The 18,211-nt window shown below is 45.3% G+C and overlaps 1 protein-coding gene across 1 annotated transcript in view; it reads right to left on the reverse strand.

Annotated features, from left to right (window-relative positions):
* Positions 1-17,884, reverse strand: part of Tmem212 (transmembrane protein 212) — a 30,472-nt gene extending 12,588 nt beyond the window's left edge. Inside the window, exons 1-3 of the mRNA XM_021159174.1 lie at positions 17,707-17,884; positions 7,995-8,054; positions 6,387-6,710 (exon numbers count right to left, since the gene is read on the reverse strand). Of these exons, the coding sequence (XP_021014833.1) occupies positions 6,387-6,710; positions 7,995-8,054; positions 17,707-17,865 (543 nt within the window). The 5' untranslated portion in view covers positions 17,866-17,884. The remainder of the gene's footprint in view (positions 1-6,386; positions 6,711-7,994; positions 8,055-17,706) is intronic.
* Positions 17,885-18,211: the final 327 nt, after the last annotated feature.

Consider the following 18,211-nt stretch of genomic DNA (forward strand, 5'->3'; position numbering starts at 1 on the left):
CTCTCTCTCTCTCTCTCTCTCTCTCTCTCTCTCTCTCTCTCTCTCTCTCTCAGTATGTGTGTGTGTTTGTGTGTTTGTCTTTTCTCTCCCTTTCTCTCCATCTCTTTCCTCTCTTCTCTCTCCTCTCTCTGTCTCTTTCCTCCCCATCCTCACTATGGCGTGCTCACGTGCGTGTGCGTGTATGAGTGTGTGTGTATGTGTGTGTATGAGTGTGTGTGTGTGAGCACGCCATGCATGTGCAAGTAAGTGTGTGCATGCACATGTGGAGGGCAGAGGCTTAAGTAGCTAGCATCCTCTATCTCTGCCCACCTTACCCTTTGAGAGAGTCTCTCCTTGGATCTGGAGCTCTGTGCTTTAGCTCAACTGGTGGCCCGTGAGCCCCAGGGATCTGCCTGTCTCTGTGTAAGCACTTTACCCTCTGAGCTACCTCCCCAGCCTCTGGGATTATTCTTCTAGAATCTGAAGACAACACAGTAGACTGCAAGAGGGAGAAATATAGTGGACTCTAATTCTTACAAGAGCCTGCCTCAAGTCAACCCTACTCTATCTGCCTAAGGGGATACAGTTCCCGGTATTCCTCCAGAGATCTTACTGGAGTTCAGCCTGAGGCCTCAGGCCCTTATACAAGAGTTATAGATGAAACCCCTCACCCGTGTCCCTGTAAGCATTAAACTCATCGAACCAAGAAAAGAACTGAAGACATGAAAGCACAAGGCAGGCTAACTGGAAGAGGAGGGAGTTTGTGGGTGGGGACAAGAGGTAATGGGTGAATATGATCAAAGTGGATTTTACACAATATGAACACGTCACAGTAGAACCCATTATGGTGTGTAAGTACTATATAAGTACAAAAAAAAAGTAAAAATAGATTCAGATGAATCCATTTCAAAGCACATTTACAGAAGCTGGGTGTAGTGAACCGTACCTGTTATTCCATCCCAGTACATCAGAGGCAGACGCAGGGGAATTGCCAGCCCCATCTACATTGTGAGACTGTCTCAAAATACCTCCCTAACCCATTTATATTTGCAGAGAATTAATGATTTCAAGACATGCGCCATTACATGCCAGCTCATTTGTCTCCTACTATAGGAAAGAGCTGCCCATTAATAAATATTTTGCTCAAGTGTCTTTAAATTGCACTTGAAGGTTTTACTGGCATCTTTTCTGTGAGGAAAACATCTCCATTCATTAGACAAAGTAAAACCATCAACTCACGAGACAAAGGGGGGGTGGGGTGTTTTCCTTCCCCTTTTCATTAAAAAAGCCACAAAACATAACAAAAAATAATGAAAGAAAAATAAAAGGAGACACTCCGTCTGGATGGGGGGGGGAGGAGCAGATGCAGGGAACTGCTGCAGGGTGTCAGAAATCCTTGTCCTTATTGTCTTATAGCTCCATTACTGAATGGATACAGAATGCTGATAACTGCTGTGTTTCTGGTTCGGTTGTCCTATGTAAGTTGTGTGTTGGGGGCTGCGTGGGCCTGCATGGGGCATCCTGTTTTTGCAGTCCTTGGCACATAGCCCCCTGGAGACAGAAAGGCTGCGTGTCAGCAAGGTCTTCATGGATTCTGAGAGTCATCACATGCTCCTCCCCTCCTCCTGCAAGAATGTTTCAGTGTGACTAGGTTAGGATTGCCCTGCCCTTTCTCTGTGTGACCTATATAACAAGATGACCTCAACTGTACTGAAGACAGTTGGGGATGGGTGTGGGTGAGGGTGGGGGTGGGGGGTGGAATGCCCTAGGGAGTGCCTGGCAGAAAACAGGAACTTACAGGACAAAATCCGTGAGGAACACAGCACTGGGTGTGACAGCTAGGGGGGACAGGCAGCCAGCTACCTCCACTTCCTCCATCTTCCTTCCGACCGTCGCTGTTTTCTTTACCTTTCTCTGTTTTCCAAATGTAATTATTATTTCTTGGAGAATTGTGCACATGTTTACAATGCATTTTGATCATGGTTTTCTCTTTTTGAAAAACAAATCCTCCTGACCCTCAAATTTCATGATAGTTCTGTTTTCCTGGAAGAATATTGATTTTTCAAAATGACACTTCAGATTACTGTTTGTAACGGTTATCAGTGTTTTATTTGAAAGAGAAAAAAAAAAAAGTACCAGCCAGGAGCATGCTTTATAATATGGATCAGAGTTTAAAGGAAAATTCAGGGCATTATTATTAGGAAAAGAAAACCAAAAGAAAAAAGAGAGACATTACTTTCATTATGTAGAGAATCTAGCAACACAGGCCAGTGAGGTGGTCAGTGGGTAAGGGGGTTCGATACCAAGACCAGGCCATTCCTGGGATGTGCATGCTAGGAGAGATCCAACGCCTGAAAAATATCCTCTGGCTCTGAGGAGCAGGGCCATATGAGCTAATATAGACCTTCAGGTCCTGTTGTGTCAGTCCCCCAAGATGGCTAATGAAACTCGATCTGCCATGTCAAGTCATCCAAAGATGCACTCAAGGGAAATGACCTTAGTAAATTTATCTAGATGTTTACCTAAATTGGTGCTACATTATAGGAAGATAGGGAAATGGGGAATCTGTCCAGAAATGCCAGGAAGAAGAGATGCTTTTGTAGAGAAATAAGATGTAAGAGCCTGGGGACTAAGCTCAGTTGTAGAGTGCTTGCTTAACATGCATGAAACCACAGGTTCAGTTCGACGCACCTCATAAAGCAGGTATGGCGCTTCACACTTGAAATCCCAGTATTTGAAGGTAGAGGCAGGAAGGCCACAAGTTCAAGGTTAACCTTAATTGCATTGCAAGTTCAAGGCTAGCCTGGGTTATGTCATACCTTGTCTTTAAAGCAGGGAAGGGGTAGAGGGAGGAAATAAACAAGTTATAATGTCAATTTGTTGACTTCCATGGTCGGTCATTAGAATTTCCCAGGATGTGTATCATAAATGTACATTGTCTATGTTCTTCCTCAAGATACTGACATTGCAGGGCTCAGGTGGGGGTTCAGAAATTTGTTTTAATAAGAACCCAGAAGCCAGGCAAGTCAGAGCCTGTTTGTAATCCAGGCATGTTAGAGCCTGCCTGCAATCCCAGCACCTTGAAGGTAAAGGCAGAAGAGGAAACCAGCGTCATCCTCAGCTATGCCGTGAGTTTGAGGCCAGCCTGGGCTACATGAGACACTATCTCAAAACAAACAACAAATGGCTTAACAACCTGCCTGAGTGTGTCTACTGGCAGTCTTCTCCCCTGAGAAGCATATTGCAGTGGTGGGCCCTGTGGGCTGAGGAGCTCTGCTGGAGCATCCACAGAGGAACTTCTTCTACCTTGGACCCCAGTGACTCTCAACCTTCCTACTGCTGTGACCCTTTAATACAGCTCCTCAGGTTGTGGAGACCCACAACCACAACATCATTTTCATTACTACGTCATAACTGTAACATGGATGCTGTTATGAATCATAATGTATATTTCTGTGTTTTCTGATGGGCTTACGTGCAAAAGGGTTCTTTGACCCCCTCAAAGGGATCAAGATCCACAGGGATTTCACTTCTGCTTCCTGTTCATTTTTTCTGTCTCTCCAAGATTTCAGATAGGCTCCTGCAATAAACAGTCTCTGGAACTCACTGACCAAACTCCACATGCAGTTTTTCCTTCCTTTTTCCCTGCCCTCCATCTGTACTAAATGTAGATGTTACAGACATCAGAGGGTGGCCATATACCTATGAATTCCCCATGGTGGCCAGCACCTTACTGGTTCTCTTAGCCATGGGCTCCTCATAACAAAGAACTCTAGAAAATGTGGACTGGTTGCTACCTGGGAGGAGTGTCAAGCTCTAAATTTCCAGCTGCCCTGGCAGTGTCGGGAGGGGAGGGAATGTGGGTTGGCTTCCCTCTGCTTGGCAGGCCTCCCTGTAAAATCAGCGCTGTTCCTAGGAATGTACAGGATTTCCTTTGCAGACTTATGTAGGAGCTGAAGAGGACAGGACTGACCACAAAAGGCATCAAGAGTGCCAACTTCCTGTGCTCCAGCTTGGCTGGTTGGGGTGGATAGAACTGAACTGGAAGAAAGGAAGCTGTCCAACACTAACTACCTAGGTTCACTTGACTGCATAGATAGGAATCTGCATCACAGAAGCTGAGTTCGAAGTGGGACCTTCTCTGTCTAAAGAAGGCTCTTTAAGAAGCGGAGGATGGACATCAACCACACCTGGAAGAGTTAGGAGCTGGGGCTCTTCCACCTTCAATTCTGTGGCAATGGGCTGGGCCTAGGGCCAGCAGACCAGCAGTAGTAACAGGAAGGGGCAGGGCAGGCTTGCTCAGAAGGTGCTCTGGGTTCAGAATTGGGTTCTGCCTCTTAGATGTGTGACTTGAGACAAGTTAAATTCTCCCCTCCATCCCCCCAGTTTATTCAAGACTGGGTCTTAGGTAACTCACACTGGACTTGAGATTTGCTATAAAGTCAAGGATGACTTTGAACCCCTGATATTCTTGCTTCTGCCTCCCAAGAGCTGAGATCACAGATGGGTACCAACCATATCTGTCTTGTGTGGTGCTTGGGATCAAATGCAGAGCTTTGTGCTTACCAGGTCAGCACTGTACCAGCACCCCAGCCCTTAAAGGAACTGGTTAGGGGGAACATACAAGTTGTAAGATGCAAGCTTAGCTCCACACAGTCCAAAGTCGGCTAGGACCACTTGTTAGCACTATTATTAGCTCTCTCGATAAAGCTAAAAAGTTTGCTTGGTTTGGAATATACAGACTACTCCATCATGGCCCAAACAGACATACATTGTTTAATAGCAGCAAAGCCACCTTTTGGGACTCATTGTTAGATGCCAAATTAAAGCATCTGTATTTGACTAATATTTAAAGCATAAAGGGTATTTGCACAACCAGTTTCCACAAAACTTTTGATATGATAAAGTTTGATACAGTAAAATAAAGCAAACGATTAACTATCCTAACACCAAGGAAAATTGGAAAGGAACATGCTAAAGCACGATTTAATTGTTGGTTTGTGCCTGGCAAGATGTTCAGCAGTCAGGAGCCTGGCGCTTGGAAGGCACTTAGATTCTGTTCCCTGCACCCAAGTGACAGCTCACAACCATCAGCAACTCCAATTACAAGGAGCTCACACCCTCTTTGGTCTCCATGGGCACTGCATGAACTCTACGGCCATACTTGCAGGCAAAACACCCATACATACAAATTAAAAATGAAAAAAATATATGGAGAGGCACACCTATAATTCAGCATGTGGGAGGCTGGGATTGCTAAGAGTTCAAGGCCATCCTAGGCTACATAGTGAGTTCCAGCTTAGCTTAGGCTACAAAAAGAGACTTCTCAAAATGAAACAAATAAACTATTTTTTTTAAGGCTTGAAATTTGAGCTTTGTTTAACATACATTTTCCCAGGAGAAAAACCAACACTGCTCTTATAACCAATGCAGAACAGGGTGGGGCACACATCTTTTTTTTTTTTTTTTTCAATTACTGATTTCGCTCAGACTTGTGGTTAGTTCCCAGGATAAGACTGGATCAGCCAGCACTCCATCATCTGGAGGTCCCACCCCTTCCTGGGGAGCTCTTGGTGGTTAATGATGGCTGGAGTAATGAGAGATGTTTTCTTCAGTGGTGTAGCCACTGGTTAACTGCCCATGTGCTAGTAAATGTCCCTTCAACCATGATTCAGTGAAAACTTCAGTGAAACCCATCAGGCCAAGTGAGGTTATGCATGCATATACACATGTCCAAACACACACTTACATACACACACATACTCATACATACCACACACACACACATACCACACATACACATGTGCACACACTCTCTCACACGCACACCACACACACATTCATGTACACACACACACACACATCCACTTACACATCCACATCACCCATCCACACTGCATATACTTTCTCGCACACACATCCGCACTACATCACACACAAAAGTAGAAGGGGAACTAGTTATGGAAAAGGGGGTTCAGTGGATGAGCAAAGGAGGGAAGAGAAGGTACCGTGACATGAGTGTGATCTAATACATTATAAATATGTGTGAAATTGTCAGTTAATTTAAAAATGTTTTAAAAGAAATTAAAATACCAAAGAGGTAGGAATAGGTACCATTGCTATATTCCCACACACAGGTTTAAGATTCTAGGCTGAAAGAAAAACTGGCAAGTGGTGCCTACTGCAAAACCAGTTGTTCCCTCTACATACGTCCATACATGCATCCAAAGTCAATCACTGAGTACCTGGAACATTCTGGACACTGGTTACCATGGCAGGACATAGAGGAGACTGAGGGAGAACACTTAGGGAGTCCCTACAGCCAGCCCCTCCCTTCACCATATAGCCAGTCCCTCCCTTCGCTGTTCAGGACCTAGCAAGCCCAGCCTTTCTTTGTTGAGACTTACATTTATGTATCCGGTCTGCATCAGTCTTGCAAAAAGCTTGATGAACACTGCCAGGGACACACAGAATAGGATGAGGCTCAGGCACAGGTCCAGGACCTGAAGGGTCAGGTGGTACTCTTCATAGTGGAGCGGGTCCACACAGACGGACGGGAACTTCGTGTACGGAAAAGGAAAGGTAACCGCGTAACCAAGGTAATTGGTCCCCGCAACCCCTGAGAAAGAGTAGAAGCAATATGGACCAAGGAGGGCAGATTGCAAGGCTACTGTGAAATGAAGTGGACATCCCAGAATGCTCAGAATTACGAAGGTGAACACGGCTTCCCACTGAAAACAAGCAGAAACGAACTGTTACCTGGAGAAAGAGTGACGGTCATTAACTCCCTCTATGTGGCAGAGAGATACATGCGCACAGCTTTCAGTTCTTTTTTTTTTTTTTTTTTCTACTTTCAAGACAGGGTCTCCTGAAGTCCAGGCAATGTTTTCTATGTTGCTAAGGTTGACCTTGAACTCTTGATCTTTCCTGCTTCTACCTCCCAAGTGCCACACTGGATTATCCCACCCTACCCCCATCCCAGTACCACCATTCAAAATGTACACTCCGGGCCTTCTGAATGCCAGGCCCACACTACCTTGGACCTCTATTCCTTGTCCTCTCAGCCTTCCTTTCAGGTCCTGTTTCCCTTGCTGCCAATCTATGCTGCAAGAGCACATCATGTCTGCCAACCTGAGCTAAAATGAAATCAATTCAGTAACGTTTTATTTCTTATCTTATGCAAAGTGCCAGTTCATGTTGGGAAAACCAAAATGAATGGAGCCAGTCCCTTCTCTAGGACTTGCTACTCAGAATATCATCTCTGGTTGGTTAGCATTGTACAAGGTTAGGAGTCTCTCAGAAAGGTTGCCTTTCACCTTGTTCAGACCTTCTCAATCAAACCATGGCAGCCGGAGCTGACCTCCCCTCTTCAGCCTTTGCTATGGAAAACAGGCCTATGGTCAGATGCTGTGCTCTTTCTGTAGCTTGGAAAAAGCCAGCTCAGCACTATTAGAAACAGGATCGCTTGGACCTTTCATCTTTTCCCAGTCTGTGAGGGCTGGGAAGGAGACCTCAGAGTTGAAATGTGAACTGCATTGAGACTGGAGGTGTAGTTCAGTGGGTAAAGGGTTTGCCTATGTACTTAAGTTCACTCCATAGCGCGCACACACACACACACACACTCATGCACACTTGGAAACATGAAGTATTCATGGGCACATGGAATATTGAAAGCAGCAACGCCTATACTTCATTACTCCAACATGATTAAATTCATGAGTATGGACACTGACCCCAAACACTACTCATGAACTTAGAGAAATTATTTGGAGTAAGAACTCAATAAAAAAATTATACATTTTAAACATAGTTTACAGAATTGAGCAAGATGGTATACACCTGTAATCCTAGTACTTGGGAGGTAGAGAAAGGAAAATTAGAAATTTGAGATCATGATCAGCTATATACTAAGTTCAAGGACAAGCTGAGATCTGTGAAATCCAGGCTTGAGATCCATCACACACACACACACACACACACACACACACACTGCCTGCAGACATTTTTGTATTTACCAAGTATCTCTGGGTCCACTCTCTGTGAGCCAGCAGCACAAGTGATCCAGCTGTGACAGCCTGTGAAAAGAAAATTGGAAAAAAAAAAATAACATCCACAATCGAAGGGACCTCTGCTAAGAGTTCAATCTGTCTCACAGCTTGACAACTTTATCACAAGCTGGAAGGCAGGGCAAAGGGTGAAATGGATTTACGGCTCTGATCCCCTCTTCATCTGTGAAAGGAGCTGTGTTGACAGGGAGGAAAAGAAGCCATTAGAGTCATCAGGACATGAGTCACACCAACTTATTTTCCATTCTCTCTGTTGACTTTGCCGTCACTGGCACCACCTCCGCTACTGTCAGGTCACGACAGTTAAATCTTGGCTTCATAGACCTCGCCCTAGGCTTTGTGTGGTGGTTTGAATGAAACATGGCCGTGTAGGCTCATGCATCTGAACACTCGGTTCCAAGTTGGTGGCAATGCTTGGGAAGAGCATGGAGTCTTTAGGACTTGGAGCCTTGAGGAGGTTGGATGTTAAAGTGGAGGATAGGCTCTGCTGTGTTATCGTCTTCCCCACTTCCTGCTTGCTCCCTCTGCTTGCTGCTTCCTGTGTGAAGGTAGAAATGTAAAGAACCATCTGCCCCCTCCTCCTTCCTTTCCTGCCATCATAGACTTGAACCTTCTGGAGCCATAGCCAGAAAAAAACTCTTTTTTGTTTGTTTTTTGTTTTTTGTTTTTCGAGACAGGGTTTCTCTGTATAGCCCTGGCTGTCCTGGAACTCACTCTGTGGACCAGGCTGGCCTCAAACTCAGAAATCCGCCTGTCTCTGCCTCCCAAGTGCTGGGATTAAGGGCGTGCGCCACCACTGCCCAGCAGAAAAAAACTCTTAAGTTGCTTTTGGTTATGCTATATATTTTTTTATCACAGCAACAGAAAAGTGTGAGTGAGTGTGTGTGTGTGTGTGTGTGTGTGTGTGTGTGTGTGGTATGCGTGTTTACATACACCAAAGCATGAATTTTGAAGGCCAGATAAAAAGTCAGGGATGAACATAAAATTATATCTATATCCTATCTACATCTATCTATATAATTTTATGTATCTTTAATATCTCTCTCTCTCTCTCTCTCTGTGTGTGTGTATGTGTGTAGGTCAGATAAATTGATAGCACTGGCTGTTTCTTACCATGTGGGGCCTTAGGGACTGAATTCAGACTCAGGCTTAGCTACAAACATCTTTGCTCACTGAGACATGTTTACATCTTTCCAACAAATTTATAAAGCTGCAAACGGGACAAACTGGAATGGAGATCTGTCCTCAAGCCCAGAAACCATTCCTAGCCATGGTCTGATCTTTTGCAGCTTGCTTTTTTTTTTTTTTAATTGTTCTGCCTTTAACTACCAATGGGGTGCAGGCACACGACCTCTGTATCCTAAATAATAAAGACAGTCATTAGAATGGCAAGGCATTTAGTATTCTGGGTGCAGTGCCATCCTCTTGTATGAAGGCATTTTCTCTATAGTTCCCATTCAAAGAAAAATACTCAAAGTGCAGAACAAGAAATGGTTAATGAGAGAGGGAATGGTGTATCCAGAACTTTGCAGTAGATAATGGAAAAAGAATCTCTGAGCTCATCTTGGATTCATCACGAGGTCTGAAGATGGAGCTGTTTGAGGTTATTGAGACTAGAAATCACTGATCCTCAAACCACAGAATCCTTACCCGCCCCCCCCCCATTCAAAGCATGAATTCTGAGGTCTAGTTAGAGAAGGAAGTCAGGAAGAGATGAGCCTAAAATTAGATACTAGGTATAGACTGATTTAAAAATAACAGTTTTTATTTTGACAGAGGACTGAATGTGATGGTCTGCCCAGCATTCATCTGTTAATGTAAGGAAAGAAATCAGAGCCTCACCCATGTGATTTAGTGGGATGTTGGTAGCAAAGCTCCAAGTTTAGGGCATTTATTGTTTTGAAACTTGGATCTAGAGAAACCGGGAGAGGGAAACAGGGAAACGCCCTCTCACGCATGGCTCCTGTTGCTGAGCCCAAGATGACAGACTGTGGCTCTACTATGAAAGTCCTGTGGATAAAAACAGAAGCATCTGCAGTCAAAAGAGGTTCCTGGCTTGATTCTGCAAGAGAAACCTTTCCAAGGGATGCTAAGGAGGCAGAGCCGTGCTAATAGCCGAACTAACGGGAGAATTACGAAGAGCAGAGAAATGGAGTCCGGGGTTGTCTAAGCGTCTAGGTTGGCCTGTGTCTGGCCTGTCATCAGTCACAGGAGCTCAGAAGCAGGAGATTGCTGCTGCTGTTTTGCTGGTGAAGTTCTGGAAGATAGCTGACATTATGGGATGCGGAGATTCTAGCTTGCCTTGAGTGTGGTGTTGGCTGGGGTTTCTTTCCTTTTGAAAATTGAAAAGCCCTACAGAGCTGCAGTTTCCTGTTATTTTGGTCCTAGCAGCCAACTTGAATTTTGCCTTGTTTACACACAGCTCTGAAAAGGCTCTTTCACTGAGCAGTAGCCTGGGATGCTGGCTGCTCCATAACTTGTTAAATTCACCTGGCTGATGGGATGGGGCTGCCCAAGCAGAGCACATCTATCCTCCTTGATGCCCGCTGCTCTCTTCTATTTTTAGATAAGGAGCGGGAAAGAATTAAAATGGGAGAGATTTGAAAGTGGAGAAGAGACCTCGAGAGGAAAAGAAAAGGAGGAAAGAGTGGGGCGTCTGGGAAGTGGAGGGCTAGAGAAGCCTTATGGTTATGGGAAGGGCGGGGAGGAGAGGTGCCAGGTGGTAGTAGAGAGTGCCCCACCTCCACCCCGTCGCCATGCTATTGGCTTGCTTTCCCGGGAACGGCTAACACTTTCATAGCTTGGTAGTTGTGAGCCCTTTTTCTAGAAGTTTAAACTGCCAAAGTACAGCATGCAGTTCCCAGAAGCAGATGAATGGAAGGAAGGAATAGAAATGGAAACTTTAGTGGCATTTATTGTGGCATTAATGAAAAGAGGATATAGCTTAGTCATTTACAAGATCTATGTAGAGTCGAGAGGATCGGAAGTTCAATGTCATCTTTCGTTACACAGAATGTTTGAGGCCAGCCTGGGCTACATGAGACCCTGCATTAGTTTCTATTTCTGTTATAACATATCCCGATGAAGCAGCTTAAGGGATAAAGGATTTATTTGGGCTTATAATTCCAGGGAGATACTATCCACTGTGGATGAGAAACATAGCAGCAGGCAGAGAAGTCATGAGGCAGGAGCAGCAGGCCGGCCATTCACACTGCATCTCTACTTGTGAAGGAGATAGTGGGCAGCAAATAGGACTGAGCTATATATAAGGCCTCAAAGTCTGTCCTCAGTGACTGGCTTTTTTTAAGACCAGGTTTCACATCCCATCCCATAACCTTCTCTAATTCCTCCCATTAGCTGAGGACCAAGTGTTCAAACCCATGCGCCTATGAGGGATACTATCTATCGAAACTAGAGTCTCAAACATGAAGTTAAAGAAACTGTCACAGAGCTACTCTCCTGCTTTTCAAATGAGGCTACGAGGCTGTAAGAGATCAATACAAGCAGCACATAATAACTGCATGAGCCCTGATTCCAGCGCTCAATGGGATTTGCAATAATGGACACATACAAAAGTCTCCATTGAAGAGGCTGAGGAGAGAAGGCTCAGCAGTAAAGAGTGCATGTGTGACTCTCACAGAGGACCTGAGTTCAGTTCCCGGCACCCATGGTCTGAGGCCCTGCCCTCTTTTGGCCTCTGAGATACCAGCAATTGTGATCCTGCCCCTCCCCCACACCGCCCCCTCTCCCTGTCTCCTGCCCTCCCTCCCTCTCTGCCTCTGTCTCCGATGCATACATGTTAAACACAAAACAATAAATTTACCAAATCAAATAAAAATAGACAAGAGAGAGTGTTTGACACACAAGAAGAGTTTAGTTACTACGTTCAGGAGGAAGACAGACAAAACTTCAGGACAAATAGAGCCTGGGACAAGTCTGAAGGGTGGCTTTGATTTTCATGGCAATGACAGGTGAAGGCAGGCTCAGCTGAAGACCTGCATCTGCTGAGGTGAAGTTATACTGTGCTTGGGGCCCAGACAAGAGGGATCCCAGACCTGCAGCAGGGTGGTGGTGGTGGTTGGGGGTGGGGAGAAGGGAGGTAGGTGGGTCTTGGTAGAGAAAAGCAGAAAATCAGACTCCAAAGCTGTGTTATGCCAGGATGAAGAGGACCTCAAAATCTCAGTCAGTACATATTGGGTTTATCTGGGGACAGCCAAGTAATGCTGGTGGCTTTTGAAAAGGAAGCAGCTAATCTGACTCACAAGAATGTTGACCTGGGGGACAGATGTTGTATGCAAGCTGAACTACAATGGGTATGGTCTCAGGGTCCCTGCAGGACCCTGTTCTTTAGACTTTAAACTCCACTCATGGTAAACAGTACATCTTGAATCTTGGTTTAATCACAAACCTTTTTATTTAGTTGTTTTAAAATTTTTTTAAATTTATTTTGAGACAGGTCTTGTTAGCAGTGATATCAGGGTCAGAGCCCAGACCCTTGCAGCCTTAAGGCATCTCATCAGCTACCCATCCTCACAGTGGGAAGAAGAACTGAGAGGTCCATCCCCCTCTGCCAAGTTCATCTCCAGGGTCTCAGTAGAAGGTTTAGATTTAATCAGAGAGCCAGAGGTAGGCAGGCGTAGGTGAGCAGTCTTGGTCAAGGTGTGTTCCTGCCCATTGTTGTCCCAGCTCCAGACTCCTCTGCCAGGGTGTCTGAGATTCCTGGAGATACTTCAGTTCTTAGAGGTCATTGTTTCAATGGTCTCATGATCAAAAGGAGGGTCACACGGTCTCCATAGAGCATCTGCATTCCTTCTGGGGCAGTTATAACTCATGTGACCCAGGTCAGCCTCCAGCTCAGCCAGGGTGACTTAGACCTTTAGATCCTCCTGCTTCCATCTCCCAGGTACCGAAATTTTGTACCCCCAGGCCCAGTTCATGTGGTGATGGAGATCTAACCTAGGGTTTCATGCATGATAATTGTTGCTAAGTAACTGAGCTACATTCTGAGTCCCATCCATCTAATATTGTGTCTAATAGATTCAGTACCAGAGCTTTATTATGTGATAAACTCTACTAATCTCTTCTATTGTACTCTGTTCGTTAAAACTGCTGTTAGCTACCCTGTATATTGGTGTTGTTATCTTCGAGCACACAGGTCCTCTACAGTTTGGCCTTCATGCTTGCCTAGATATAACATCTTAGTAGGATCGGAGAAGGTACACAGCAGAAGAGAAAATTGAGCACTGGGACAAGCGTTAGGAAAATCTGAGGACCCATGGCAGGTGATTTAAAGAGGACTGGTTTAGGTCATTACTCCACAGCACAGGCTTAGAGCTGACAGCATGGCATTCTCTAGTATTATCAAAGGTTTTAGTGCCAAAGCCTCCACCATGACAGGACCAGCAAACTAAACTAGGTCACCTGTCCTCCAAAGGTGACATAAAATGACAGTAGAGAGAACTAAGGAAATGTGGCCATGCTGAAAGGAGGAACAAGGAAGCACCCTCCAAGTCACCTTCAGGACCCAACATGACGTTTATCTTCAGGCAGAGGACAAGAGGTCAGGATAGCTAAGCAGTGTGGGACAAGACGCACACCCACTCATGATAGATGCATCGTTGTCTAGATTCAAGTCCATCTGTTGAGGTGGTCTCACAAGTTGTCAGAAGCCATCTTAATGGACACAAGTTCCTTCCCTGATGGCACCAGTTGTGCCTTTCCCCCACTTGGCATGAGATTCCTGGGGAAATTCCAGTTCCTTGGGGCCCATTGTTTCAATAGCCCAATGGCCAAAGGGAGGGGCACACCAATCTGTCTTTAGAATACCTTCCTTCCTGCCAAAGCTGGTAAAGTGGGAGTCGCCTGACAGGCACTGCTGAGCCCCAGCTAAACCCAGCCCTGACCCTGATGACCTTGCTGTCCACAGATCCTCCAGCACTGGCCCTGCCGTCTATAGATCCGAACACTGACCATGTGTCCATAGATCCCCAGGGCTGACCCTGCTACCTATATAATGCTACCTAGCATTAACCCTCCCATCTTAGATCCTCAGTGAGTTGCATAAACAGTCTTTAAAGAGGCTACTTTAATGGAAAGAATTGAGTCAAAGGTCATTCTTGCTTTGAAATTGATTTCCCAACACAAAGAAAAGGAAGTTGGAGAAGGAAAAATTGGTTTGGATGACGAGATGACTAATTGGTTTTTAGACGAGCTGACTATAAAAAAGCTTAGACTATTTGAGTGGAAAGCTAACCACTGACAAAGATCAACTTGACCAGACTCTGCACTTCCTTGTAAAATCTTAGTAGGGTGCCTATGAGATGGCGCAGCAGGTGATGGCACTTGTGAGCAAGCTGAGGCCTAAGATTGATTCCACATGGTGGAAGGAGAGAACGGGCTACTGAATGTTGTTCTCTGACCTCCAAGGTACACAGGGGCACACGTGCGCATTCATACACACAATAAATGGATTGAATAAATAAAACATAACCGAGAGCTTCAGCGAGCAGCCCATCTTCAGCGCCAGTGATGTTTAGTGATTCTTACCATGTACTTCTCTGTATTCTTCAGCATCACCCTGAAGACCAGGTCTGATCACCTCATTTGCTCTCAGCATTTCCTACCCACTGCCCTACACCATGCTCCTTGACCTGAATTATCTCTTATGCTCTAATATCTGAACGTGAACCTTGTCCTATGCCATCTCCTCTCTCCATTCTGCAATAGACCAAATAAGATCTGCTTCCAGTATTGTATTCACTGACAAACATTGGTTTTTCTTTGATGCTGTCTGGTGGATGGAAGTCCCTAGACTGCTAAGCCATTTCTATAGCAGTTGAGAAGTCTGGCATGCAGGGCTCAAATGGAATCCTGATACTGCATTACTGAGTATTACCGGGAGCCAGGTTTGGCTTGTTTCTGGCCAAGACCCTGGACTCTCTAGGTCTGGATCCTGTGATCAAACTCATGGGACTCAGTGTCTTCATCTGAGATGGCTCCACAGGCCTTGGATTAATAGGGCTCTTAAGCTACTATGGCCTGCTGGCTTCATGCTTTCTAGCAGCTGATGCCTTTAAATAAATAACCTTGCTTAGACATCCTAGAAAAATTGTGTGCCATGTGGGTTTCAGAACAGAATTAGGAGAGTCTGTGGACCAAACCTTAGACCTGACTTAGTAAGTCTTGAATAAAAACCTTTGAACAAATACAAGGGATTGTATCATCTGTAAGAAAACTTCTCTTATAAGTCTCATAAGAAATCCGGAGTTGTTTGTGAAGGAAAAGGGAATCGGACTGAACTATACCAGCCACCTTTTCACTAGAGGAAGATGCACCTCAGGAGCAAGCAAGGACGTGATTGGTAGGGGTGGTGCGGACTGAGGCAGAGGCCTTTTGGAGCTGACCTTCAGCAGACAAAACTGGCTTGGTAAGAAACTCAAGAGGAAAAAAGGTATTATTCTAAATTTAAACATGAAAGAACTGAACAGTCTGCTGCTTTCCTTTTTTGGGAAGATTTCTCCCCCATAGATGGCAGCCTCACCTGTACTCCTTGTAACCTTATCAGATTTGAACTCTACAACACACTCTCCATCACCAGAATTCAGGGCCCAGGAGTCATCTACTCTAGTCAACAATATTCATCAAATGCTACTTTGTCAATCTCTAGCAGGCAGCTCTCTTTGTTGCATGCTCTGGGGATAGAGTAAAAAAGAAAGGAGAAACTGAACCCCTGTCCTTGTATAATGCATATTAAATAGTTAAATTATATAGTAATGTAGATGTGAGGGGGGCTATAGGGTTGGGAGCGGCAGATTGGGGGCAGGGGTTACAATTTTAAAGAGTTTTGTTTGTTTTCACATTTACTTTATTTATTTGTGTGGGGCTGGGGAGTGGGCTGAGGATACCACAGCTCAGGTGTGGAGGTCAAGGATCTCCAATGGGGATTGGTTCTCACCGTGGGTTCCAGGGATTGAACTCAGATCTTCAGGCTTGGGACAAGCACCTTTAGCTGCTGGCTCATCTTGCTGGCCTCCAAGGGACTGCAATTTTGAAGAGGGTCAAGAGGGAAGGCATGGGTGAGAAAGTGACATTTAGTTGAGAATTGATGAGAGGAGTCGGGTGTGTAGCTCAGTCCACTCACAGCATGAAGCCCTTGGCTGGACCTCCAGCACCACAGAGACTGAGTGTGTTGTTTGCTTCCGATCCCAACACTGGGAAGTTGGGAGTTGAAAGATCAGAAGCTCATAGAGAGTTTTAGAACAGCCTGAGGTACCTAAGACACTGCCTTAAAAAAAAAAAGAGGTTTGGAAGTCAGCCAAACACAGGAAGAGTTTAGACAGAGCCCTCAGAGCAAAGGCCTAGGGAGGAACATGCCTTGGCATTCTGAATGGCAGCCATGAATGTGAAGGCACAGACATAAGGGCAAGCTGGCTGGCAATGAGACCCAAGAGGCAGCACTGTGGGTATCAGGGGAGCTGAGCAGGGCTCCTAGCAAGTGATTCAGGGCAGAGAGTTTGCACAGAGCACAGGGTAAAGGTTTGGTGTTTGCTAGCAATCGAGCACAAAGCTCTTGCCATCAGTCAATGCCTTCATCCTCACCAAGCATCTTAGGGTTGGGCAGTTGTCCCCAGACCACAGGAAAGAGCAAGAAAGAACTAGCTGGCTGAGGCTCCTGCCTCACTCCACACAGTAAGAGCATCGATGTCAGAACTACTTCCCTCTGCCTATAGTTCTAACTCTGAGCCTGCCCCAGACGGAACTCTGTCCAGCTCAGGTAGCCACTCAGTAGTGGCAGGATACACACTCAGTTAATTACTCTTGGCCTATGCCTAACATATACATTCAGCCTACATCTAACATACATCAAATATATATATAAAATCTTAGTCAAAACTAAGTTCACTGTGAGGATGCTAGTTTGTAAGGAATGGACAGCTACATAAAAATCAATGCATCACTGTGTAACCCAGGCTGGGCTCCAGCTCATAGCTACATAATAACCAAACCCTCCCTGTGTAGCCCAGGCTGGACTCCAACTCACAGCTACATAATAACCAAACCCTCCATGAGTAGCCCAGGCTGGACTCCAGCTCACAGTTACATAATAATCAAAGCTTCAGTGTGTAACTCAGGCTGGACTCCAGCTCACAGCTACATAATCAAAGCTTCACTGTGTAACCCAGGCTGGACTCCAGCTCACAGCTACAAAGTAATCAAAGCCTCCCTGTGTAGCCCAGGCTGGAATCCAACTCACAGTTACATAATAATCAAACCCTCCCTGTGTAACCCAGGCTAGGCTCCAGCTCACAGCTACATAATAATCAAAGCCCCACTGTGTAGCCCAGGCTGGCCTCCAGTTCTCAATCTAGCCTCAGTGTTCCAGGTGCTGGGGTTACAGGTCTTTACCACTGTACCCATGAGAATTTCCCAAACATTTCATCGTTGTATACATGACATACAAATACAAATGAAACAATATTAAGAAAACATATATACTTAAAATGCAACTAACAGAAATTCCTGCTCTAAGTTCAGGACTATGATTTTCGGCAGAATATAGACTTCTTTGAATTACTGGAAAACTCTTAACTGATATATTATTTTATTTCCCTTTTCTTTTCACTTGCATTTATGCCAACCTGTTTAATGAAATAGATCCTACCAAAGCCCCGTTCCAGATGGGACAGGCAATCCAAACGCTCCATCCTGTGTACCAAAGCTTGCAGGAAAAGACAGGGAAGAAGGCAATGGCTCCTGAGAAGATGCTGAGGCCCCCCAGAGTAACCAGGGTCCTGCCAGCAGCCTGGTAGAAGCCCTTCATCTTCCTCTGCGGCTTGACTCTTTGCTCTGAGATATTTGTTACCAAAACACAAGGCCAGGCCAGGCCTCTATAAACACAAGTTTCTTAGAGACTGTAGCTGGGATGACGGTGAACATGGGAAACAAGATCCCGCAGACAATATTCACTCTGTTCCACCAAGGTTAGTGGAAGGAGTGAACTCTGAATGTGGGTTAGACTCTAACTCCGACTTCTTCAGAGAGAAGCGAGGGCGGGAGTTTTCTCATTCTGGAGTGGCTGCCTTGATTCCTTCATTTGCCCTGTCTCAGGGAGTAACCACTTCCTGGCTTAATCAGACTCAAAGGCTCACTGACTGAGCTAATTGTTT

Source organism: Mus caroli, chromosome 3 (genome assembly GCF_900094665.2).
Source record: "Mus caroli chromosome 3, CAROLI_EIJ_v1.1, whole genome shotgun sequence".
Taxonomy (NCBI): Eukaryota; Metazoa; Chordata; class Mammalia; order Rodentia; family Muridae; genus Mus; species Mus caroli.